General features: G+C 43.1%; 1 protein-coding gene across 1 annotated transcript; it reads right to left on the bottom strand.

Moving 5' to 3' along the window:
• Positions 1-10,196: 10,196 nt before the first annotated feature.
• LOC103191549 (AMMECR1-like protein) lies at positions 10,197-27,086 on the bottom strand. The gene is made up of 8 exons (XM_042339327.1): positions 26,819-27,086; positions 20,681-20,804; positions 17,070-17,571; positions 14,155-14,265; positions 13,654-13,768; positions 11,099-11,189; positions 10,784-10,880; positions 10,197-10,504 (listed from the first exon to the last, which is right to left on the bottom strand). The coding sequence occupies exons 3-8, from the start codon at positions 17,537-17,539 to the stop codon at positions 10,393-10,395; spliced, it is 996 nt and encodes a 331-aa protein (XP_042195261.1). The 5' UTR covers positions 17,540-17,571; positions 20,681-20,804; positions 26,819-27,086; the 3' UTR covers positions 10,197-10,392.
• Between the last annotated feature and the right edge of the window lie 235 nt (positions 27,087-27,321).

Genomic DNA, 27,321 nt, shown 5'->3' with positions numbered 1-27,321 from the left:
ATTTCGGAATTCTACTTAGATCAAACCTTGAACACAAATGGAGCGAATTCGAAGGAATGCCATTTTGGTGAGTTCTACGCTTGTACTGAACTATGCATGATGCAAATATGAATGCAATTTCCTGAGCAGGTTCTTTCAACTTACCCCAGGGCCTGTCCATCCAATTTAAAGCTACTGAATCGATGAAGACAGGATGATGGAACACTGCTGTGTTCAGCTCCGAGGATGCAGGATCCTTGCATTTACACGGCACCATTTACACAAGAGAATATCTACCCTGGATTCCTGCTTCTGCTTACCTGAAGCATTGGTAGCTCGAGACGGGAACCTTCATGCTCACAATGCCTATTGGATCCTCCTCTGTCTGTGCTACATTCTGCTTTGCAACACATTTAATCAGGTTACAACTCCTTGTTCTTAATCTGATTACACTCAAAGAAACCCATTGATTTACTCTGAACTGTCATCTGGGCTCAACTGTGGGGCTATTAGGAATATTCAGGTTACAAAGTGATCTTAGACATCATGGAACATTAGTAATGGAATACAATCTATTAGGGATATAGGGTGGAGAGCAATAAAATAACATTCATATCTCAGCAATTTAGAAGTGTTAAGTTACATTCACTCCCAGAGTGGCACATAGATTATTCTCGATAGGTTCACTTTGCAATGTTTTTCCCCAACTAACACAGACTACATATATATCTTTGGTACTGTGTACGAGTGTTGAGATCATTGCATCATAGTGTGGAGTCCTGTAGCGAATTGGTTAGAGGACTCGCCTTGCAAGAGAGAGGACCCTGGTTCGATTATCGGGTAGGGCAAAACCTTAGGCAAGTTTCCTTAATTCACATGCCTGTTTCCCACACAGAAAGTAGGAACTCAGTTGTTAGTCATTTGGCAGATTGCTTTCTGGGGATAATAATCCTTTCCAAAAAAATTAATAATTTGTTCACTCAATCCATGACTGTTTGTGGGACACACGTATGTGCAACTGGTTTCGCCCACAAAATTCACTTTACAGTATATTCTGCAAAGCACTTTGCGCAATTTCGATGATGTGATAAGGTGCTATATCAAAGGCAAGGATTATTATTATCATTATTATAGCAGAGTAGTTCAGTACAGGCATTTATATCATTAGTTGCGAACAATACTACCATAGAAGATGAGAATAAACTTTCTTGCAGCTCAATGGGCAAGAATTTCAGGGAGTATGTTTATCATTCAGGCCACTCCAATATCATCAAAGCTTTGAAGAAAAAAAGGGAGGAATTTAAATAGTTTCTAGTTAAATGTTTCCCGGACTTTGATTGTTAATTATCAGCAACTATATGGACTTCTCATTTTATGATTATAATGGCAGGATAATAGTGGACCAGTCAGATTTTAAATATGACACCAGATGCATCTTGGTTTAACAAAGCATCAAAGAGGTAGGGCTGAGAGAGGAGAGAAGGGAAATGATTGATGGTGAGGATCTTGAAGTCGACCAGTTGGGAAACAGGGTGGAATCTGGCGAGGACAAGGGGGCAAGTTTGTGTGGGTCAATATGTAGGCAGTGGAGTTTGTGGATGGTGGAGATACGGAGTACAGAGCATTAATGAGTGTTTCTGCGATACTGGGTGTAAGATAGGGGCAAGCAATGTTGCGAAGATGCAGAAAACCTATCTTGGTTAGGGTGTGAGGGAGGAATGAGCTGTGGGTCGAACTGAACCCCAAAGTTTCTTAGTGGATGTGGCTCATCGTAGAAAACCACCACCACTGTATTGGCACCAAACTGGCAACTTGTTCAAAGGGCACAAGCACGACTGCAGTGGGAAAACACAAATATAGCAACCTGCTGTAAACAGGAAATTACTTCTAAAGTTAGAACCACTGGTACATGTTAGTCCAGGGTATACAGTGCTACTCTCCAACATGGAATACTCTCAACAAATGCACCAAGACTGTATTTGCAATTATAGTTGAATGCATGCCCTACCGTGTAAAGGAGAGGTTGCCAGCTAATTAAATGGATTGTTCAGCATTTCATCCGGAAATGATCTGTAAGACTACCTCACCAGATAATGACTAGCAATCCTCCAGATTAATGGGTTAAAGAAGCATCCAGCTCCCATCAATGGAGAATGGGGAGAGCTGGATACTGATATTTGATGCCAAAGTATGTATTAGTTACTGGAGATGAATTGCAGGCAGCCAAACTGTCAGAGAAGTACGGAATTGAAGACCAAAACGCAGAGTCTCTTCCACGGTTTCATGATTTATTTTGTATAATATTTATTGAAATAGGATACAGCATCTTAAGGAATCACTCCAGAGAAAGGCTTATAAGGAAACTGCAATCTGTACGAGATAAACTGGTTCAGGGCATTGTACTCTCGAACAGAATGCTCACAGCATCAATTGCTTATTGTAGGAAAATTCAATGTCATCGCGAACCACATAACAATAAAATGTGTACAAATTCAAAACAAGAAAACATCATTAAAACAAGTACATTCCTTGATGTGCTGAAGTTCATTGAGAATTTACAACTGGTCCTAACACTGAAGATACTCTCAATGCCAGGTGATCCAACCTACCTTCAATTTTTAAGTGCCAGGAGAGCATTTGTGCTAACCGTGCATAGTTGCTGTTTACTATTCAGCAGCAAGGTAAGGGTGAATCCCAGTCTTTGATGCTGACATTACCTTGGCGCATACAATTCTTAACTCGGAAATTCATTGGATAGAAGGGCTTCAAATAATTTCCGCAATTCTGTCAGCTCAATGAACTGGAAAGGAATGGTTTTAAAAAACGCAATCCACTATCAAACATACCATCGCAACTCGACCAGCGCAGGATGGAAGTCAAGGAATAGTTCAGGCTCTCCAGCAAAGGCTCTTTGGAAAGTGGGACCATTAACCAACCACTACAAAATGGGACTTTATAATTGACTTAACTCTAACCTATCGGCACAGCCACAGCAAAAAGCACCTGTTTGGTTTGGATACTCGCAAGCATGGTGATGGGTTTCTGCATGTGGCAGACACCCAGCTGACCACCTATGCCACAAGCGAGTGCTGGCTTTGTTCCTATCAATTTCTGCTTCCAATCAGAAGAAACAATAGCTAGTTCCACACTGTTCAATAAATTCATAGGGTAAACTTGTGACTTGCAACACATAATCATTCTGTTTTAGGGCTTGTCGGACACTCAGACTCATTGTGTCAATCGGATGAATTTCCTTAGTCCTGGGGCTGTCTGTCTGCCACTTAGACTCACAATGTGCCATGTGTGTATCCTTCACGTTCTCTGCTTCCAACTAATGTTTTGTGACGGGATAACAAATTGGGATTTGTAGTTTGAACTGTAAGTTCCCTGGTCAGTTCCCTTTTTCTGTGGTTAGTATCAGGAGGATACAGGAGAAATTGTCATCAGTCCCTCTCCATGGGAATAATAGGCAAGATTTCCTGTTCCTTGATAACATTTTCACTGTGCATTGTCAGTATTCCTAATTAGTTTAGTTCAGCGAGTTTATCTATATTTTCCTATGATGGTTATGGTGAACATTCAGAAAGATTTCCTGAATACAGGGAAGAGCTTGGGTTTATTTTTCAGGAGCTTGCCACACACAGATAAGAAACAAACCTGGAGTCTATAGCAATAACATGATACTGTGTGGCTGAAAGCATCTGGACATTAAATGTATACCTCCAGTACTCAAGCCGTATTCCATAACTCCTCCTCCCACCCACTGCTACTTTGTATTCCCAACCCATTCTGATCTGTTGCCTTGAATCTCATTGAAGGGCAATGGTTACTAAGACACATGAAAATCAGTTAGAAGATTCTAATCTATGTGAAAAGTTTGGTGTTCACTTTCTTGGATTTGAATAGTTTTAGAATGATGTACAGTTTATATTTGTGTGACTTTATTGCTTGGGAGGCCATGGTGATAGGAAAGTGGCAAATACAGCAATAATGAAAAGGACATCCACAAGGTGTGTTTATGTCAACCTGTTTTAGGCCAATTTTCCTGAAGTTAATGAAGAGCTTTAATTCCATCAGTGCCAGCAGTCCAGTGCCCAACTAAGACATTCTTCAGACACTGACCTTGTTGTTACCAATGTCCATAGGGGCACTTTTCAGCAAGATCCACTGGGAAACAATGGGGAACAAGAATCCAGACCAATTATTCCCCTTTCTTGGCTCGGACCCAATTATCTGGCATTACCAAATTTTAAGCGGTGAGTTTTACGAAATTTTGCTGTGGTTAGTTTACAAGACAATAATGCTCCCACTGTTCCAACGCATACCAATGTTCTTGAGAATAAACTGGACCCTTCAGTCTCAATTCTGAGGCACTAAATCATTGCCAGTACATAAAATCTATCCACATTCAAGGAACATACAAGCTGAAAGCTACTTGTGTTTATATACAGTCAATCAGTCTATACAGCTAAATACTTTATGCATATATAGGACCAATGCTTTTGGTGTTCTCAGTCCGCATGACCATTCACGAGATGTGCTGGAGGGTGATGTAGCACCAATTTCAAGTTATTTTTCAGTTGGATTCCCCCCCCCTCCCCCCCACCCCCCACCCCAATATACAAAAAACTCCAGTTAATAAGATGTGCAACACTTAGTAAGCAGGTTGAAAGCAGCCCTGTAACTTGGCCAGATCTGCTTCAAAATTCTTGTTTACGTTACAAATGTAGTGGGCCAGCTAAAGGTGGAGGAAGGGAGGGAGACAGAGAGGGGGTGTTAATGCTTCACAAACACAAATCGACTGCCGAGAGTTAGGCGGGAATTTATTGACCATTGGTTTCTGTGGGTTCACTCTTCAATCCACAAATTGTAGCCAATTGCTAAAGCTCCTACGAACGAAAAACTCGAAGAGCATAAGTTGGAATTTGAATCCTTCCCCCCATACAGCCTAAAATAAATACATAAATAAATAAATAAATAACGTAGCAGCCATTTAGTGCTGATAGCCATGGCTAAAGGCCCAAAGGCTGCCAGGTTTGCCACCAGGATTTATATGGAGACTATGTTAGTTTGTAATGATGTTCAGGATGAATGAACACACTAATACACAGCTGCTGAAGGCTGGTGAAGCAATACAGAGGAATGTAGAATGGATAGACCCATATGTTCGACTTTTCTCCCAAGTATTGCAGAATCCATTGACTAAATAGTCTTTAAAATGCTGTCTTACCCTCAAGCAGCTAACTGTCCAAGAACACACAGAGGCTCAGATACTGCAGTGTTGCTGCACTTCATATTTGGACTATTTCTCAGCACTCACTCGCCTTTACAGCACGCATATCCTCAAGTGGTCCAGGCAAGATTTGTTCTAAACAGTGACTATAGATCAGGTGAACTTTGGAAGCTCTAATTAACGAAAAAAATATCTAAAACTCTGTTAATCTTGTTACTCACCACAATCGACATATTTGCTGAAATTCCAATTTTAGAAATTCCAAGCCATCCCATTAACAGTCCAGCTCTAGCCCTTTGTGGGAGAAGGAAATAACTTTTTCTCATTCTCACATCGTGTTTGAACTCCTGAAATAAACATTATATAAAATACTTGGTGCAGTATTAGGTGAAGAAACTTGGTTGTAGGTGTGTGCCACTCTGCTCAGTTCCCAACTTCAGTTTTGCTGCCTGACAGAGATATCTGGTGCTTCCCTCCCGGAAAGAAGGATTTTCTCCTGGTTGTCCATGAAGAAAGCCTGGTTTAAAACATGACTGACGGAGACCATGGAATAAACTGCCTATTTAACATCATCACGGGAAATTAAATTGCAATTTGTCCCAAGGGCCTAGGGGTTGGTTGAGTTTCAATCAGATTTCATTAAAACAATGTTCCCTCCTCACAAACATGGTCTCCATGAACAAAACCTCTCAGGGCTCATAAATCCACAAGGCAACAGTAAAAAAAACATAGGGAGAAGATAGGAGAAATGATTTCACACAGACAAGAGAGTATAATAATGATAATCCTTACATTTGATATAGCGCCTTATCACGTCTTTGAGACGTCTCAAAGTGCTTCACAGAATATACTGTAAAGTAAATTTGACTGTATATTTGTGGGCGAAATGCGGCAGCCAATTGTGCACAGCAGCGTTCCACAAACAGTCATGAATTGAGTGACCAAATTATTTATTTATTTATTAGTAGTAGTATAACGGAATGACCTATCTAAATAGTAGTTGAAGCAAACGGAATTTAAAGGGAAATTATTTTAAGAAAAATCTAAAGTGTGTTGGCAAAAGGCAGAGATGCAAGGCTAAATCGACAGCTTTCAGGAACTAGCAAAGTATTAGTTGAATGGCCTCCCTCTGTGTTGTAAAATTCTCTACAAGAGAATTTGATCACAAGCCTCTAGGACATTGGCCATTTCTGCAAGTGTATCAAATCTGTCTGATTTTGTTCTATGTCATCGACCAGCAGTGTATAAATTTGTTGCTGGGACAAGTCCTTCATTTGCTGCAAATAGTGAAACACCAACCAATGGCATCGGAGATGTGGGTAATGAATGTGGGACCTAAGGCACTGTATGGAAATGGATTGTCCTCTTCAGGGAGTAACAAACCCAACTAGTCACCGTGTAGGTGGAAACAGTATAGAGAGATGTATGGAAACAGGTTTGTTGGCAAAACAACTCGTCTGAAACACGCAGATGCTAATTCAAAATGAAGAGGAAAACTCTGCCTTGGTTGCTGAGCACTCAAGAGTTTGAAGATTTGATGGGAGTTGGAATTCAAAGTATAATCAGGCTGTGTGAGAATTATATTTGATTCCTCTGTAAGTGTTAGTCTAGGAACAGGTTCAGGCAATGGAAGGGGATGTTGCAAGGCAGAAAAAGAAGAAATTCATCTAATATATGGCAGAGGAAGCATTGGCAGAGACTTGGGATGATTGGCTGATTCTAGCACCAACCAATGCCAACTGATAGGCATAAACTGGTGCTAAGTGGAGCTTCCTTTCCTTCCTGGCTTCAGTGATTATACTGGCAGGTAGTATGAGAAATGGTCAGTCAAACCAAGTCAACACAGCACGAACCCCCACAGGTCTAATATTGTGAAGGCATATGCACACACACACACACACACACACACAGCAGACAGTTTAAAACCATGTGCTCCTAGAAATTATTTGATTGATAGTAGCGAAACTTGATTGTGCAATGAAACAGTACAGAAGCAACATTTTCCAATTTGAAGAGAAACGAACTTTGTACTCCTTAGGTCAGAGCAGGTTCTCCGTACCACACAGTGGGTAAAACTGGAGGGAGGGTGAAGAGGGAAGAAATCAGAAAAGTGATGTCCCAGTGTCATAAGGTGATCAAAAATATCTGCAGCCACCACCATCCTAAAAATGCTTGATTTGGAAGATGTCTTAAAAGGTCATTATCTTTCAGGTTTTCCCACAGGAGAACAGTCAGTTCCCAGCAAGTTCCTGTGGAGGATGTTTTATACAAAGAACTGATGTGTTTACACCGTGATGGTGCATTGTCACCATTGTACACACTTGGGATGCAATTCTGCTGCTATTGTGCAGTTAGGGGTGTCAGGAGGTAGTACTGTACTAGGGCATATCACTATTTTTGTGGTACATCCTACAGTGTAGGAATACTATATTTGCAGTGTAAGTAGCACTGCATTAGCAGAGCATATTTGTCTGAGGACGAAAGGTTAAGGAAATAGTTTGGTTAAACGTTTTTTGAATTACTGAGGAAACGCGTTTGCATTCATCGAGAGAAGAATGGAGGGAGCAGATCTTGAATGCAAGTAAGAACCCTCTTCATATTTCAAACCATGGAGGGAATTTACACATAATCTCAGATCTGTTTTTCTCACCGTCTTTTCTTATCATAGACCGTTACCACACATGCAATTGTGATGAGCCCAGAATTTGGTGGCTGCCTGGAGTGGAGGTCAAATTGAGGGTGCACTTTCCTAAACCCTTTGGACAATATTCAAGAGCAAGAATCAAGGTTGATTTTCCTTTCCTCGTGCAGAGGGATTGTAAGCATTCTGACTGCCATCTCTAAGTTGTTTACAATAAAAAAAATAGTGATTGGAGTGAGACTAATCTTGTCTACCTTTTTACTGAGTTCTTTATGAAATGCTTTGGGGAATTTTAATTAATACGTACGTAACTGTAATCTATAACACATTCCTTAGTCATTAAGCAACTGATAGTTTGTACTAGTGCATAAGTCACAACCTCAGGTCTCATGGTCAAAAAAAAGCTTTGCGAAGATATAGTTTTTATACTGAATTTATGTAATTTGAACATTAAATTAAAAAAAACTAAGGCCTGAATCTAAATGTTCTAAGAAAAGTATCAACAATTTAGCTATGGCTGATGGAACCAAGCACACAGATATAGTCCAATTGAATCACGAAAATTCAAAATTAAATAAGTCTTATTTAGGTCTAGACAAGGAACTGGAATCCACGGACTGCAAACACCTGTGAAACCTCCCCACTCATTCCAGAAAAAAAAAACTAATCTTAGTGAAAAGAGCTCAATGCATTGGATTTTATCGTAGAAACACAAGACAAACCCTGCAGTAAAGGAAGCAGACTTGACTCACACAGCTGCTATTCTTTAGCAGTTTGCCCACCTGCCTGGAAGTGTGAAGGTTTTACTATTCAATACAATATTATTCACTCCCAGGAAAAAATTAAGCCCAGGCAACATCACACAATAATCAGACCAAAGTTCAAGGAGAAATAAATGGGATCTAAAACATCAGAATGCACAAAGAATGGAAGTGAACCAAAAGCTACATTTATGCTGATGACATGATACTGAGAAATACAATAGGCAAAACTAAAACATATAGAGCTCTATTTAACACTCAGCAAGAAGTTACACTTTTGAACACAGCAATGTTTTCTAGGATCCTGCCACATTAACCTAATGAGAGTGATGACAGAATTAAGTGGAAATGTTTCAAATCAACACCTGATCATCGTAACTTGAACACACACGGTCAGTGGACTTGATCATTCCTGCCCACGTGTGATCTATGCCATCACTGTGAGAAAAGGGCAAGGGATATAGAAAGAGAGGCAACTGGAGAGGACAAGGAATGTCTAAGGGGTGGAGAGAGCATATGTATGTATGTGTGTGTGTGTGGGGGGGGGGGGGGGGTGGAAAGAGAGGGAGCGAGAAGAAGAAGGGGAAGAAAGTGCGGAAGGGGGGAAAAAAGAGTGAGGTTGGGAGGAAATGCATCACACCAAAAAAGTACCTGTCTCTCCACCTTTCACAAAACGTTAATCTGAATATTTCTGGAAATTTAATCTGTGCTCAAGCCAACCTCAGAGAATGAAGTAACAAATGTTCCATGTAACTATAGCTTGATGCTCTCCTGCAGAAAAGGCACTCGCACAAAGACGAAAGGCTCACTCAGAACAGTGAAAGGAGCGAGCGGGGGCTCTGGATAGAAGCCATGTAATGTCACACACAGACCAAGAGACTCGAGAGTAAATGCAATTCACTTTATCAAAGGGTTTTCATTCACAAAATGTGTAGGTTCAGGCTATAGAGATACAAGTAGTAAATGAGGCCAAAAAAAATTATAAACTTCCAATTTGTTCATTCATTCCTTTCCTTTCCCTCACCCCACCATCACCATCCCTACACTCCCCACCAGCAATGGTGATAAATGGGAAGCGGGTTATTGTCATTGAGGAGCTGCTGAAGCTGAGGCTATGCTGTACTCTTGTGTAATGTGTAGAGATATCCAGCATCTTCCCCTGGGTTTCCACTTGACCTGCAGTCATTCTGTACGTAACCAAACACTGATCTGCACTTTGCAATCATACTCAAACACCCTGTTATTTGCTTTGAGTGAATACTTACTTGTGCTGAGAGAAACTCGACAACTCGATAACAACGGATAACATTCTCCTCCTGACCTTGTTTTCAGTGGTGCCCGTCGACTTGCGCGACTGAAAACAGCTGGTGAGAGAAAGTGCTATTCGCTGTTCGGAGAGTCCGAGCAGCCTACACAGATCGCGCCGCATATCATCGGTGGCTCAGTACTAAACCTGCAGCTTGCATCTGAGATTCTGCAAGTTACCAAAGTAAGGCAAACGTAGGTAAACAAGTTTAGAAACAAAAAGAATCTTTACAAATCACGTCTCCCACCCCCCAACCCTCCCCCCCCGCCCGCCCGCCCCAAATATTCTACTGTTTTGCCACAGGATTCCGTTGCCAAGTCCTTCCACGGTGCCGGTGACCAAAGGCCTGCTTGGCAACGGAAACTAGCATCATAAAATAGTGCAGTAGTAAAAGTAACTAGACCAGGAGGAGGAGGCATCACCCCCGATGAGGTCGTAGGTGGAGTCCCGTGATTGATCATGCAGCCTGTTGTCAGGAGTAATGATTGTAGAGAGGTGGAGCATGGAGGGTGCCATTCTGAAAATAGTGTTGTCGTGAAGCCATGTACTCGGCATAGCTGATTGTTACTTTCTCACTGCAGTACCTGGGGATAAGAAAGAGCAATCTGCTAACAAGGTCGCTGATAACCTCATTTCTTTCCGCCCAGACACCCGTCTCAAGTGACTGTATATGTAATCGAGTCTCACACGTCATGTGTGTCGCTTCGTACATGTGCTTCACCCTTTATTGGTGTCCGTCTATACAAGTGTCTCATCTGTCATTTGTGTCTGTACAGGTATGTGTCTCACCTGTCTGTATAAGTGTGACACGTGTCTCAGATCATTTTTCGGCCAATTAACATTTCTTGCTGGAAATGACTCACCTGGTGAGCTTGATTGCTTTCCTGAATTCATTTGAGATCGGAGCTTTGTAACCTCCTTTCCGCAGGAGAGAGTCTATGGTCTGAATCTGGTCCCAGTCTACAAAACAAACACCCACAGCAGTGTTAGTGAGGTTGTATACTCGGTCATCATGCCCAGCTACCCCGCCACCACTCCCCAAAAAGATTGAAGCACACAGTTTTTAATCACCTTTTTCCAAGTCAAATCCTGGTAGTCACAGCAACTCTACCCACACAAGCACATAGAGAAACAAAGAGGTTCCGGCCCTTGGGTTGTAGGCTACACTTCATACCTACCCTGTTCCTTAGCCACTTCAGGCAGGTACGTTGCTGTGCGTTTCGCTCCCTTCTCATTTACAAACTCGATCCGAATCCCATGTACTCCCACCTAGACACAAATTCATGGATATGTATGAGCAATAACAGGTAGAGTTCGCTCATCAAGCCATCCCTTACTCTGTGAGAACTGTCAGTACCAGGTGTGTGACAGCTGAGAACATTCATCCGCTGCCAGTGACTAGTTTTGAACCTCAGTTAGTGCAATGGTTTATAGAGCAGAAAAAGGGTTTGCTTGAAAAGGCAGCAATTATAAAGCAGCCTTCGTCTGGAGCCACTTCCTGTACATTGTGCCATCAACAACTTGGCTATCAATATGCTGACTGGAAATAATGTCAGAGGCTTCTGAGTATGAGAAGATCAGCGATGTGCAGAACTCTGCATTATACTGATAAATGTCTGAACACGGTACACATCATGGCCGTGCTAGTTCTGTGTGTCTGTGCAGGAAGATCTGTCTAGACGCTACTGTGAGGAAAGGACTTCGACTGATTGAGGGTGAAGGCTTTGTGCTGGATATAGCCACAAACTTACAGTTATGACACACATCCCTTCTTTAAGCAAACTTCAGAATAACAGAAAAAAACATGCATCAAATTCTGAAAATAAATTCAAACATATTTCAAATTAACTTTATTTTCTGCAATCAGATCCAAATGACTGGTGAAGTAAATGACACCTAGTGGCAGAAAGAAGTTTTGTCCCCGAACGTTTTACTTCTGGAAAAAGGTTCGCATTCATATGGAGGATCTGAAAAAAATTTGCCCTGTATATCCTAGAGGGGGAAATTGACAACGTTAACTGTCAAAAAAACATAAGCTTAGCACCCTATTCTACTCTTTACTTGGTGCAGCTAAGCCTAGAAATGGATATTCTGGCAGGAGAAATGCTTGGAACGCCAGTAGAGACAGCCAGTATATGTTAGAACTTAGTAAAATGGTCATAACATCATTGAAAACATTTAGAAGCACTTTCTGGTTGCCTCCTACAGGCAGGACTGTGCTGCCATTGCACGTACAATGACGTCACAACATAAGCAGTCACCGCCGACATTATTTGATGTTGTTTCTTCCCCCACCCCTATGTGCGCAACTGCATACACACACTCACACCACAGTGAATGTGCTGGAAGAGGGAGACGGTGGACTGTCACTGACTTCAATTTTTGAAAAAAAAATCAAACCATTAATTTATCTTTTCATTGGCAATTCACCTCGATGTATTTTTCCCACCGGCCACAAAGATAGATCTGCCTGAACTTCATCTCATTAATGCCCCTCAAAAGGACACCTGAGCAAAAGGCAGGGTTAGAAAGTGATAATATCAGTATATGCTGAGGTTATAAAACAATAGCAGAAGACTATCAGCAAGGTTTGGAATATGGCTTGAAGGAGTGCTGCACACATCACACTTACTGAACACAACATCACCATCAAGTGGCTGCGTTGAGCATAACACGTTTGCATCCTATCGATTACTAGACAAGTGCTCCCAGAAGCGAAAGAGGCAGTTTGGGGGGGAATGAGAGGGAGAGGGCTTCACTTGGGAGTCAGGATTCCTATTTCTAATCCCTATCCGGTGACTCCTGGTGCAAAAGTGCATCAGATGAGAATAGAATCAGGTTCAGATGCATGGTCAAATAGTGCTGATGGAATGCAACATCTACGTTTAGGCTTACGTAAGAGAAGGCCATTTGGGCAAAGTATCAGTACACGAACAGTGCCTGAGAATCATGATCAAGCAAGACAGAGAGAATGGAGATGAATGGAAAAAATTGGGGGAGGGGAAATAATTGTACAACTGGTCTGACTTTTAATTAAAATTCAGTGAGAAATCGCTAGTAATTACAATAGCTTCTGAATTAGACCGGAACTGTGACTTCCTCCTAGTGTTAATATCGTCTACGCAGATGTCAGAGCTGAGCAAGACAGTCACGTGGAACTCATTCACACTCAGGGGACAGAGTCTGTGACAGCAGCCAATTCTCAGTCATTCTGAATGGCCAGGGAGGAAGGTTAACTGGATGCTGCATTGCAATTTTCTTTTACTGTTCAGCTCTTCAATCTTTGGCTTAACAATCCAGTAAGACGTTTAACACATGGCCTAAGGCTCTACAAAGGCTCAGTAAATCTGATACTGTACACTGTGAAGAGCAGCACTCATCCATGCATTAACAGGTTTTTGCTGATTTGGCTGATGTCACTGCATTAGATCTCACGTGTCTGTACCTAGGCTAGGAATGGGCAGAGGAAAAAAAATCAGACAGGTTCCTGTTCCTGATTACAGTCACTGAAAATCCATGTTGTGTGGATATCGAGTAAAGCCGGATTAAGACTGACTTTGATTTCCATCTATGGTTGCAACTCCTGCCATCATTCAGTGTCCATGCTCACACATGAGGAAAGGCCATTTGAGGAAACCTGGAGCAGAACATTCAGGAAACGTATAAAATTCATGATTAGAAGCAGTTTTGATTTCACTGAATTGAATCAACCACTCAGATTAAAGCAGAGTACCTCCCAGTCCAGGTAATCACTGGCATCCTCGAAGTTTGTGAGCAACGAAACAGAGCAGAAGAGTTTGGGCAGTTCCTCTCGTGTCAGTGGGGGGAATCGGCTGTCTTTAAGGGCACTGTGAAGAGAGAGAAAGAAAGGTCAAAGAACTAGTCAAAGATGGGGTCACATGTGCTGGCAGATCAGATTAATCAAATCACTCTAGGCAAAGAGGATTAGGCTGCAACGTTCACAAAGCTGATGGAATGCTTCCCACTTATAATGGGAAATCTTGGGAATTTGGATATGAGTGTGATATCCAAGATCAGAGTTTTAAAAAAAAGAGAAATTTCTATCTTACGGCTTACTTTTGAAACTGAAGCAAAATAGACATATAGGTCTCTACGGGTGCTTTCACCAATCGTCAAATACACACACAAACTATAAAGCTCAAGAGGCAATCAGATACACTTCCATGTTGACATCACGCTTTCATTAGCGATACATTTGTATATTGTATAATACCTGGTAAGTGTGTATTCCCTGAGTCCTGAATGTAGGTTCATGGCAGAGAAGGTTCCAATGCAGCCTCGCAGGCGTTTATCCCGGCCCATCTTCCATGTTACAAACAGTGGACTAGAAAACACAAAGCCAGACATTCCTACATAATAGAATCATGCAATGCGCCAACCAATAGCCTGTACAGATATAAACACCCGATGCAAGACTTTGTACTTTACCCATTGTTTTATAAAGGGGATAGGAAGCTATTCTGCGGTCAGCCCAAAGTTACCATGGACAGTTCAGTCATGTGATATTCCCAGTCAATTCACTTTACAGAATATTCCGGGAAGCACTTAAGACGTCTTGAAGACTTGATAAGACGCTATATCAAATGCAAGAATTATTATTATGAATAACATTATTATAATCTTGATTATTCTGGAATTACTGCTACACACCGGATGCTCCATGTAAATTGGGATATCCTAGAACCTGGGTATTCTGGGAAGAAAGTGGTTGTACAGATATTCCTGGGATTAGTCCTGAGCCTAAGACATTGGGTCACAGATATTATTATAGGGTTAATATTAGATATTTTGGGAACTGGAATATTCTAGTTGTGCTCTGATTATGTGATCTGTCAGTTCCTGATTCAATTCTGCCGCCAGAGGGAGATGCCAAGAAGACACCAAACAATTCCCTGGAAGGAGGAAGAGAAAATTAGCCACAGTCATCCACGGGGTCACTCTTTTAGATTCACTGCAGACATAGCTGTGGAGCAGCACTGGCAGTGAAAGACTTGGCAGCAATTGCTTGTACTGTATGCTCTGCTAGGCAAGCTAAGCTCCTCAGGCAAATTACAGCAGGAAAAATAAGGAAAGACACAACATGTTTCTCCTCCCCAACAAAATGCGCAGTCAAATAAATATAAACTGTTTCAGCAGTTTTACAAGGACAAGTAGACATCAATTTGATCCAGTCATCCGAGGGAGAACAAGCAGCCACATTTCAGTGACAAACAGAATAACTATGTCATGAAGAGGAGTGGGATATACAGTTCATCACAAATGTGGGACTGCGCCAGAAAATGATTTGATTACTAATAAGAAGAGCCGATGCTTCTGCCCTTCTTTTTGTGAAAATACCCCAAACCATTCACAAATGATTCTCCTTCTTGCAGACACTCAGCAAGATCTGCTACAGGGATTTTAACAACGGGGAGTCTAAGATCAGGTTTGAAGAAGCACAAGAAACTATGATTCATCTTTTTCCAGTCATTCTAAAAGAATAACTTAAATCCACTTTACGCAAGCAACCAATCTCATTGATACACAACGGTGATAAGGAGTTATATCAAATGCAACGATTATTATTATTGATAATTATTGGTTTTGAAGAATCAAATCTTGCAATGCACAACACACACAAGGAGTTAAGTCTAGATTCAAACAAACTCCTGACATCCATTATTGTGCCTTAAAGCATGAATGAGAGCGTCTGACATGTCAATGAGCCATTACCAATGTCAACGACTCATTACCAACATTCGGAGACCATTTTATAGTCGTAAATTTTACACTCATCGCGCTAAGGACAAGCAGAACAGGAAAGGTTTTCTTGCTGCTATTTATATCCATTTGTCCTGTTTAATTAAAAGGTTTTCCAGCTCTCTCCCTCCTGATGGTAAAAACCACCATATTTATTCTGCTGTTTCCCCAACAGCGTTACAAGCCTCCCTGCTTACAACCTGCCCACAGGTTACTTTTTTTGCTGCTGTATCTTTCACTTGCCATTATAAACCAGGCAGAAGCATCAGTGTCAAGCTCATCTCATCAATTTGATTTCTTTTTTAAAAACTCATTGGCAGCTCAGGTAGTGGTTCAATGCAACACAGCTGTGGTTCAGAGCTCCTGCTGGGCTTCCCTAATGATGCATCTTTTCTCAACCTAATTAATTCAAAGTAAGTTATCCTTTTGATTGCTCAATGTTTTCCTGCCTCTACCATAACCTGTTGTTGGATTGCCACCAATGTCCTTGTAACCAGCTGCCAGGTAGCACAGGATGCTAACCGAGTCAGTAGTACTATAGTAGTGATATTACCTGTATTTAATAGAGCCCTTCACGTCTAGAAAATATCTCAAAGCGTTCACAGGATTTACTTTAAAGTGTAGTGACTGTGTATTTTGTAAGCTGTGTACCTCTGATTCCCCACCTCTGAATATCTACTCGGGAAGCCACCCAGGTTGAATACCCAGGTTGAATCACGCTCCAAAATGTCATTCGTTGTCAGACTCGCAGCAGGAGCTTCAAATGGTGCTGGTTCTGGTCACTGCACTGTGGCTTAAGGCTTTGGTGAGGGTCACTGCATGTAAACGTTGTCAGTATCAGTCACTGCAATGCCTACAAATGGCATCAATGCCAAACCCCCATGGCACTATGATTTAAAGCAGCATATCTGATTGAGACAGCAATTATTTTGTCCCAGGAACACGGAACACATCAAACGAGTTGAAAGGACCTGAATAACAGCAGTCGAGGGGCTGTCTCATTTAACATCTCCCTTAAGAGACTGCTCAAGATCAGGTTCTTCCCATATAGGGAATGAGAGAAACAGAGCTGTTAGCACGATCAATGGGCTATGCCATCAGTCTGATAAAAGAACAGTGTTCCAACCCACTGCACTATCCAGGCTCCATCAGAGAGAGGAGGCCTTCATCCCGTCTGTCAGGATTAGATTCAAGCCTAGATCCCTGAGGTGAAAGCACAGCGTTCTGTCTGAGTTTGTATTTTCTTAACCTCTTTGTTTATATGTCATGAGGGGACTTACCCTCACTCTTCACTAATGCCCCTGCAATGGGAAGCATCAATGGAAAGAAAGTGTTTGCTCCTCTCTACAAAGGCTGGTACATCGACTATCCTTATCGTGCAGTACTCACTATGGGTCATTGGTGAACCTGGGTGATCGGGGCAGTGGGAATCCATAAAGGTGACAGTACAACACATCAAAGCAGTAGCAGCACATCTCTGCAGTCACCACCAGCTTCCTCACATTCACTCCACTGGTCCCGCTGAGCCCGGTCCCATTCGGCCGGCTTCCTACTGTGGTCAGTCCCGTCATAGGGTTAAGTGTAGAGTTCAAAGAGTTCACATTCCCATTGCTCTCCCTGTTGTTCCTCTCGCAATGGTTTTGGCTATAGTTGTGGTTTTGGCTGTGATTGTGGTGATTCCCCAGGGCTGTTCCAGACTGCAGGCCGGCCACAGAGCCGCAACCTAGGACTGTCCCGGGGTGGTTCAGTTGGTTGTGCACATTGCTCCCCGATAGTTTGGGTTTCTTCACTCCGCAGCACCCGGCTGCTATCTTCTGTTCGAGCGTTGGCTCCACTTGAAGGCACCGCCTTTTTCCCATCCTCCTGTGTAGCACAGTGTCAGCACGTCACCCTGAGCATAGAGAACAGAACACCCAACCAATTAACAACAAGGCACGGCAGCAAAATGTACAACTTACTACAATCGAGAAGCTTGCTCAAGATGTAATCTGTCATTAAAATATCTAGACCGTGAAAAACTGAGGCAACCCACGCATGCACCAAAAACAGAAACGCAGTTTGACCTGAAGGATATATTGATTATCATTCTTTACACTAGATTTGTGTGCCAAGTCACCTGTAATATAGAGAATATAATCAAAAATTACTTTGTTTCATTCCCTCTGGACTCAACCCAGCACAAAGTAGCCAGTACACATCTCCTTTTTAGGGGAATAATGATATTTATTATTATAATAATAAACACGTCTATTTGTGGGAGACTGCTGTGCGCAATTGGCTGCTGCATTTCACTCACAAAATATACAGTCAATTCACTTTACAGTAGATGCTGAGAAGCTCTTTGAGATGTCTCAACGACGTGATAAGACACTACATCAAATGCAAGGTTTATTATTATGTAAAGGCCTTTTCACCTTGAGGAGACTGGACTGATCTGATCATTTACAGTAAAGGTTTGGCATCCATCAGTCACAAATATTTCATTACCTTCAATTAAGACTTGTACTAGTATCAGTACTGAGGCTGCCCTCTCTATCCTATTATTTTAGAGCCAATTTTTTTTTAATAAAGAACCAAATTTGCAGAACCTATCCTTTGAATAGTTAATAATTCTTACCATCTATTAACATGAATACTGTGCTTTGCACAGATTACATTTGACCTGGGATCAGATCTCAACAATGGAGCAGATGAAATATGTTGACATCTGGATGAAAGCCAGATTTATATTCAGAGACATTGAAACCAGGATACTGGACCCCTATTATATTATAGAAGAATTGTAGACTAATATGTTATTTGGTCTCACGGTGATGGAAAACTGCAGCCTCTGTGCTGAATGCTAATATGGTAATTACAGAATCTGTGCTATAAAACTAGTGGTAACTATAGACTATATGCTATAAAACTAGCAGTAATTGCAGATTCTTGCTATAAAACTAGTGGTAACTATAGACTATATGCTATAAAACTAGCAGTAAATGCAGATTCTTGCTATAAAACTAGTGGTAACTATAGACTATATGCTATAAAACTAGCAGTAATTGCAGATTCTTGCTATAAAACTGGAAGTATCCTCAGGTTACATTGCAACATGGCTGAATCAGTACTGACGCTAAGGCAAGTTCAAATTTAAATCAACAATAGTTTTGCTAATTTAAATACAATGTTTTTGGGGAGAAATGATTTGCAATCAAATGTGACCTTGCAAACAGGATATGCACTTGACAACCTTGGTCTGAAAAGTCAAGTACAGAGGTACAGGCCTTTGTGCAAATGTAATGAAATACACAACGCGTGTCAGAAATCATACAGGACGTGAAGTTCCGTGGTTAGCACGCTTGCCTCACAAACTAGAGGATCTGGGTTTGATTCTCGGGCAGTGCAAAACTTTAGGCAAGTGTCCTTACTTCACATGCCCCTGTTTACCTGGAACCCAGTTGTTAGTCGATTGAAAGCAGATTGCTTTCCTAGAGTAATAATTCCCCACCCAAAAAAAAACATTTGGTCACTTAATCCACCACTGGGTAGTGTGTGGGATACTGCTGCGTACAATTGGCTGCCACATTTCACCCACAAAATATAGTCAATCCACTTTAAATGATATTTTGTGAAGCGCTTTGAGAAGTCTCAATGACGTGTTAAGGCACTATATTAAATGCAAGGATTATTATTATTAGAAATCAGATTGGTCTGATTCTTTCAGGTGGAAAAGAGAATAAGAGTCTGAAAACCCAGGGCCAGTTTCTCAATCCAAGAAAATTTAACACCACAAGTAGCTTCAAGGCATTAACAACACTGCTTATGATGACTATCCTGTTCAATCTTGGGGCAAGACTCTTTACAGATGGTACAATAATTAGGGTCATGAACTTGTATTAAGTGTCACAAATGCTGATTACCAATATACGAACACGCCTACATTTGTTCTCAAGAGGACAGTCACCTCACTGCACGTAATCTAGAAATTCCGAACAAGGAGTATTATCAATACCTACATGACGTTTCCTAATGAAGGGTTCAGAGCAAAAAATGTAATACTATGGCTTTCCGGTATTTTATAAAAGCATATTTTCTACCTCCAAGGATATCTCTATGACATGATGAATATTGCACTGTGATACTTAGAGGATTCCCATATGAGGTTCTGTCAGCAAGTACTGTGACTATCATAATATCTATGGTAACTAAGGATGACTGTATCCAAACTGCGATATCTCAAGCTTGCCAGCAATATGTCCATGGTGCACAATATTGCCTCAGGCTTTCCAAGCTATTTTGGAGGAGGGGAGTGAGGGTGGAGAAGGAGGAATAAGGGAGGAAAGAAAGCTCAGCACAGATTTTTTAATATCTAGGGTTTCCCAATTTGAAGTCACAACGCAGACTGCAAAGTAGAGGATTTCTCATTGGCAGTCTGTTCACATACTCAAGGAAAGGATAACCTAGTTTCTAAGTGAGAGGTCTGTCAGCATGTACTACGCAATTTAAGGTTTCCCAAAAAGCAATCTGTCAGCACAAACTGTAATGCATTGGGATCCCAAGGTGGAACGTGTGTCTAGTGTACTCCTGCGTTGATATATTTGTCGGTTTACTTATCAATAGTGATTTAGAACAATTTACATCTTTGACTCATCATTCCTGTAAAAAGTAAGAAAAGACATTTCTGATATTATTGGAAATTTCTCCTCATGTTCAATGAGAAACAATGACCGTATTAAAATTATAAATAATCAACCCATTACAGATAAGGTCATCTCACAGGTTATGAAACGCATTACAGATAAGGTCATCTCACAGGTTATGAAACTTTCACCCACAAATATACAGTCAATTCACTTTACTGTTGAATTCTGTGAAGCGCTTTGAGATGTCTAGAAGATGTGAAAAGCACTATATCAAAAGTAAGGGTTATTATATTATTGTTATATAACTGTACCCGAAGTCCTAAAGCACAAAGCCCTCATTACAAGCACAGTCAAGTCTTCAGTACTGAACTATACCTGCTCTGGGAATATGGAACTGGAGAATCTGCACAGAGTTGATAAGGTTACTGAAATTCCTGAGGGAATTCAGTCAGCTCCACTTCCATTCCTGGCTGGGATAAACTCCCCCAACTTGTGTAACCTGAAAAACAAGACAGAAATTGATTTTCTTTGGTCAGCCAGGTGTCTTGACACACACGCGGAAACCGTAAGGCTTAAGAATATCCAAACGAGACCAAGTTCCACATATGCATGGCACTTATGGAATTGCCATGGAAGTTATAAGTCACTAGTTATTCTTCAGTCATCTGACAAGCAAAGGTTTGAGCCCTTACTAGGTGTATAGCAGAGAACTGTGCAAGCCTCTTAGTGAGCAGCACAATTCAGCATAAAATACGTGACAGCAGTACAACCATCCTTCTGCCCACAGCCCAGACACATTCTTTCCGATTGAGCTGTGGGTCCACCAGTTAGAACTGCGGAGCTTCAGCAACAGCTGCTTACCTCTCTGCATCTCAATCAAGGATGAAAGCAAGCCCTAGATATGTGAGCATGTGTTCACACACCCAAAGTCGAAGTACCTCTTTCCAGCTGTCCAAAACCTCAGAGTTTCGGACAACAGATATCTGCTTTCAGGGTGATAGAAGAAGCTACACAGGACAACTTGTGATATGCCAGCCACCTTGATTTTTTAGAGGTCCAAGTCCAATGCTGCATGCCATGTTTACACAACACCAACTGCTTAATGCAGGTCCTCATGTGAGAGGCTCTGGCAAAGTGCCATACATGACATGAAGCCAACTCCACCTCCATAAATGGAGTCTGTAATGAAACAGCAGAACAATGCTGCTTCCTGATTTTCAGGCATTAATAACCTGCGTTATCTGTGGCTGAAGTAGTTTTTAATGTACTGTCAGAAAGATATTGGACTCTTATCTCCTGTAAAGGTCACAAGTAACACTGAGCTAACAGAGCGTAAGGCGGATTGTTTTGTAGACATTTTATTTCAAACGATTTCTTTAGCCAAGTTTCAACTTTATTTTTATAAAGCACATATTAAAAGTTTAATCTTTAAAAAGTTTAACACAATAGTCAATAATGACCGTATGTTTTGGTGACATTGGGACACAGTTTCAGTCTCAGAGCTTTTAGGCTCTGCTCCCTCCAATAAATCTCCTGCAGAATAGTTCCTATACTCTTTACTCCTGGAGAATGCAAACTCAGCACAGGCCACAAATTGAATCTGGGCCGAGCAGATCTAGATAGCTCAGTGTTTCACAATGGTGAGTAAGCTCGGGCCCCAAAGCCCTCAACTGTCCAGTGCCCTGGGACATCTTTCCGACGTGAAGGGCGTTATCTAAGTGTAATTTGTTGTTGTTGGTGTAAGCCATCGGAGGAGCTTTTCAAGAATCTGAGTTTTTTTCACAAATGTTCTCCCTACCCCTCCCTTGCTAGAACTTTTCTGACTACTGGTATGGTTCTATGGTGATAACTCACCAACGAGTATTTTTTCATATGTGAACTTAGACAGTGAGTATCACCCTGCTATTTGATCTAGGGTGGGGGTGGGGGAAATCATAAGTGATCATGATTCTATCCTCATTTGCATCTAAAGGACTTCTGCTATAAACAGGACAGCGACAGAGAAAGGAAACCTTGGTTTATCTTCCTCTTTGCCTAACCCAGAGCACGAAGGCCATTTTGATCACCCGACAACAGGATCTCCCCAGCAGAGATCAGCTCACTCAGTACACACATGGCACCAGCAAACACTGTCTCGCTCTGCTACTCATTGGATAAACATGCAAGAGCTATCTGGGGAAATGTGATAAAGGGAATCTGAAATTTCAATCTGCAACTCAACAGTTGATGTGGCTGATGGGGGCTGATGAATTCTTTTGCAATTCACCATCCAAAATTTGCTCACACTTCTGACGCCCTGCATTATATTCAACATTTTGAATATAACCTTTGAATCCCAAATAAGAAAAACAACAGCACTAGATGAAAATGTTTACAGTAGGTATTTATTTTTGAAACTGATAAAACACAACCCCATCACCACAGAAAGAGGGGAAAAGTTAGCTATTCTAACCTTTGTAATGTATTGAAAAATAAAATGCATTGCCCGCATGTATGATTGCATTAAATCCCTGACAAAGATATTAACCTCCACAGTTCCTTAATGGATGTCCACTGTTTCTGCTTATTGGCTCTCACAATGAGATCTTTTGCAGCTCTGTGAAGTCCCCAATGCAGACAGGAAGATTCCATGGAGATCCCAAACTCTAGGAGTTTGCTCTTGAATATTCAAGTGTTTGTACTGATCAAGAAAAACATGTTAAGTTTCCACTGGCTTCTTAAAAACTAAAATTCACATCAATACGCTGACAGACTTGGGTTTGATCAATGTTCTTTTATTCGGAATTTAAAATTATTTTTATGAAAGTGAATGGAAAAGAAAGTTGCAAAAATGCACACCAAGAGTCACAAAAAATAAATATCTAATCATTTTGATTCATCACCCAACAGCAGTAAAGAAAATAAGCAGCATCAGTAAAATTTAATTTCATATAATGCAGTATAAAAATACCGGATAGGAAGCAAAGCCCAGTTTAAGTATACATCAATTGAACACCTCTATTGAATTGAATTTCTTCACTCCCATTGTCCAGCATCTTCTAGTTTTTAGTGCATTTGTTCCCTCGCTCTTTCTTTCCATTGATTTACCTTTAATCTTCCATTGTTCCTGCTTCTTTTTTTAAAAAATAGGTTTACTATTTATGAACCCAGTCACTAGCCAATCAGCCAGTTAGCCCATTAACTGGTCCATATTATCTACTTAATTTGCTCAGTCTTGCCTACTTCACCAGTTTGTTCAGCAATCTATGAAGTCAATTTTGGTGTACTTTACATATCTTTGCAGTATGTTAACCTCCTCTCCTTGAATTGACTGTCTGGTCCAGGTGCCAGAGCTATTTGTCTAGCCATCTACTTGTTTCTTGGTCATCTGACTGACCATGCAAGTGCTACACTTTTTAATAAAGTCCGATTGACTATCCAGTTTCCATAATTACCTATTCTAACACATTTGTGCGCCTGTCTATTTGAAATAGACTGCAGTTAGGTACAAATCTAGAAATATCCAACCATTGAAAGTAATTTCTGTTTGCCTATTTTGTGCATCAGTCAGTCCTGTTTTCTGTCTTATCTGAGTCAAAATCTGTCCAGGACATAAAACTGACAAATTATCAAGGATACCTGACTGTTGAACTCAGTGAGTCTTTCTTATCTACCTAACTGTATCTCTCTGTCTGAGATTCCTCATTGATTTCCTGTCTGGGATCCCTTGTGGACATGCTCATCTCTGGCTGCTTGACTGTCAAACTACATTGCCTGGTGAGTTGAATGCCTGTTTTACAAAGCGACTTGCCTGACTAATTGTTTGCCTGCTAAACCTCTGATGAAAGTCTCCTCTTGGAAGTGTGGAAAGGGTTTCTGGATAAGCGTGTATTCCCTTACCTTGATCGCTAAGATGGGGTGTGAATTCAGATGAACATATACTTGTGTGTGTATTCTCACTCGCTTCTTTATATACACACATATACAATTTTAACTATATCCTTACAATCCAGATGGACTTATTTCAGCTCCCCATTTCTAGTGATGCAGACTGATACTCCCAACACCATTTGTGCCACCTGAACGTATACTTACAAGATATAGAGAATACATACACAAGCTTAATTTACAAAGACGGGATAGAGAGAAAAACAACAACACCCTTGCGCCATCATAGAACGCACAACAACAGAGTAAGCGCCTGATGTATTTTCTCTCTCTACCTTGTAGTGTATATGCATTAAAGCCTCTTTCATGTACCATTTATGGTTGTGCACGCAATGTCGCTCTCTCTGAGTCTGAGGGAGTTGAATGTTTTCCTTGATCTATCAGGTCAGCAGGCGGCAGTAAAGGCGACTGCTGCTTTTCTCCTTTCCAGATCTTATTGCTTTTCAGCAAATTGAAAACAAAACCAGTTGGGGTAAACATGTTGAACCTGGTGCCAGCAGCCAGCATACCACCTGAGCTTCTCAAACTCAGGAATAAACCCCCCCACCCCCCCACCCAGTCTGCTGCCCAGATTGACATTAGACACCAGGAAATAAAAAAAAACCCAAATGATGCCCTGGTTGCAATTTGACCCCAAAAAAAAAAACAACCCTCGACATAGAAAGAGCTCAATCGCAAAGGCAACTTAACTGTTCATTAAAATTCAATCAGTTCTCTGGCGGATAAATAAATCCCCACCATCGTCAAGAATAGTTTGTTAGATTAACAGGTTTCGCTGAAGGGTCTTTCTTCTTCTTCTCTTTTTTTTTAAAAAAAAAGCCACACACAAAATAAAGACAGCGGCACAAACGGAACGCTGTGGATTATTAAGGTTGACATTTATTGGGGATTTTTTCTGTCGTCGTCCATCCCAACACCCACCCACTGTCCATGAGGATCAGATGAAAGTTGCTGCACGTTGTGTGTGTGTGTGTTGTGTGTGTTGTGTTGTGTGCAGAGTGGACCGAGAGGGCGGTATCGATTACTAATATCGCTTATTGGTGAGAGGGTCAATACTGTACACCCCCCCACTCCCTCCCCCCCACTCCCTCCCCCACTCTCCCACCCCTCCCCCCCCTCTCCCACCCCCTCCCCCCCACTCCCACCCCCTCCCCCCACTCTCCCACCCCTCCCCCCCACTCCTCCCCCCCCTCCCCACACCCTCCCCCACTCCTCCCCCCCTCCCCCACCCTCCCCCCCTCTCCCACCCCCTCCCCCCCCTTTCTCCCGGGGTAGGATTGACTGGTGCTGCCCCATACCCCGGGGAGGGTGTGGGAGAGAGAAAAAAAAAGATGCCGCAGCGTGAAAATCCGAGATACATGTACAAAGCGTCGGGGAGTTGGACCCGGGGTGACGGGGAGGAGGTGGGGGGGGGGGGGGGGGGGAGTGGGTATTAATTAATACCCGGGAATGCCGCTGATCACACTGACTGTTTGCCAGAGAGGAGCACCGCCCCCCCACCCCCACCCCCACCCCGGGCCTGGGAACTCTGCAAAAAAAAATAAACACCGCCCCCCTCCCCCCCCCTCCCCGGGAGAGAAAGGGAGAGGGGGGAGGAGGAGATGGGGAGGAGTGAGGATGATGGAGGAGGAGGAGGGGGGGGAGTGAGGATGATGGAGGAGGAGGAGGGGGGGGAGTGAGGATGATGGAGGAGGAGGAGGGGGGGGAGGGGGAGTGAGGATGATGGTGGTGGAGGGGGAGGGGGGGGAGTGAGGATGATGGTGGTGGAGGAGGAGGGGGGGAGTGAGGATGATGGGGGGGAGGGGGGGGGGGAGTGAGGATGATGGGGGGAGGGGGGGGGGGGAGTGAGGATGATGGTGGTGGAGGAGGAGGGGGGGGAGTGAGGATGATGGAGGGGGAGGGGGGGGGAGTGAGGATGATGGTGGTGGAGGGGAGGGGGGGGAGTGAGGATGATGGAGGGGGAGGGGGGGGGGGGGAGGAGGGGGGGGGGGGGGAGAAGCGAAGAGCTCGAATGAGACAGAGGGGGGGGAGCGGGGATGGGAAGGAAGAGGGGGTACTTGGAAGGGGGGGCTTGGAGAGGGGAGGGGGAGGAGGGGGGGCTTGGGGGGCCCTTGGGGGTAGAGGGAGGGTTGGGGGAGGGGGGCTTGGGGTAGAGGGGGCCTGTGGGTAGAGGGGGGCTTGGGGGTGGGGGGGGGCTTGGGGGAGGGGGCCTTGGGGTAGAGGGGGCTTGGGGTAGAGGGGCGTGGGGGGAGGGGGGCTTGGGGGGTTTGGGGGGAGGGGGGCCTTGGGGGTGAGGGGGCTTGGGGGGTGGGGGAGGGGGGCTTGGGGGTTTGGGGGGAGGGGGGCCTTGGGGGTAGAGGGGGGTTTGGGGGGAGGGGGCTTGGAGTGGGGAGGGGTTGGCTTGGAGGAGGGGGAGCGTGGGGGGGGGGAGGAGAGGAGGAGGAGGATGAGAGGGAGGGAGGAGGGGAGGGAGGAAAGATGATGAAGAAAACCCCTCGCAAACCGGAGAGAGAGGGGCGGATCCGAAACGGCAGCTCTGAAGAAAACAATGGCATCAACAAAAAAAAAACAGCGAAAGGTCCAAACCTTGTAAAGTGGCGAGTGTTTGGGACGGTCCCTCGGTCTCAGACAAGGGCGGCGGCGGCGGCGGGAGGAGGAGGAGGAGGAGGCCGGCCTTGTCCCTGGCACTCATTCCCCTCAATCATGTAGCCATGTTACAGACACAGCCCAAGAGGACAGAGAGAGAGACACAGAGAGAGAGAGACACAGAGAGATCGGCACAAATAACCCCGCAAAGCAGCCGCAGAAAACCCCCCCCACACACACACACACAGAGAGAGAGAGAGGGGTTTAGCGGTGGTGGAGAGGAAGAAGAAGAAGGAGAAGAAGAAGAAGAAAAAGGAGGGAGGGAGAGAGAGAGAAAGGGAGAGAGAGAGAGAGAGAGAAAGAGAGAAAGGAGAGCAGCCGCCACCAGGCAGACACACGGCGGCCACTTTCGCCAGGCGGAAGGCAAAAGAGTGAGGGGCTGGAGGACCGAGGAGTCCTCCAGTATCCCGGCGCGCACCGAGGGGGGGGGGGAGGGGTCAGGC

The sequence above is a fragment of the Callorhinchus milii genome, unplaced genomic scaffold (assembly GCF_018977255.1).
Source record: "Callorhinchus milii isolate IMCB2004 unplaced genomic scaffold, IMCB_Cmil_1.0 Scaffold11, whole genome shotgun sequence".
In the NCBI taxonomy this organism is placed as follows: domain Eukaryota; kingdom Metazoa; phylum Chordata; class Chondrichthyes; order Chimaeriformes; family Callorhinchidae; genus Callorhinchus; species Callorhinchus milii.
The sequence above is the reverse complement of the archived record's forward strand: the minus strand, read 5'-3'. Positions and strand labels throughout refer to the sequence as shown.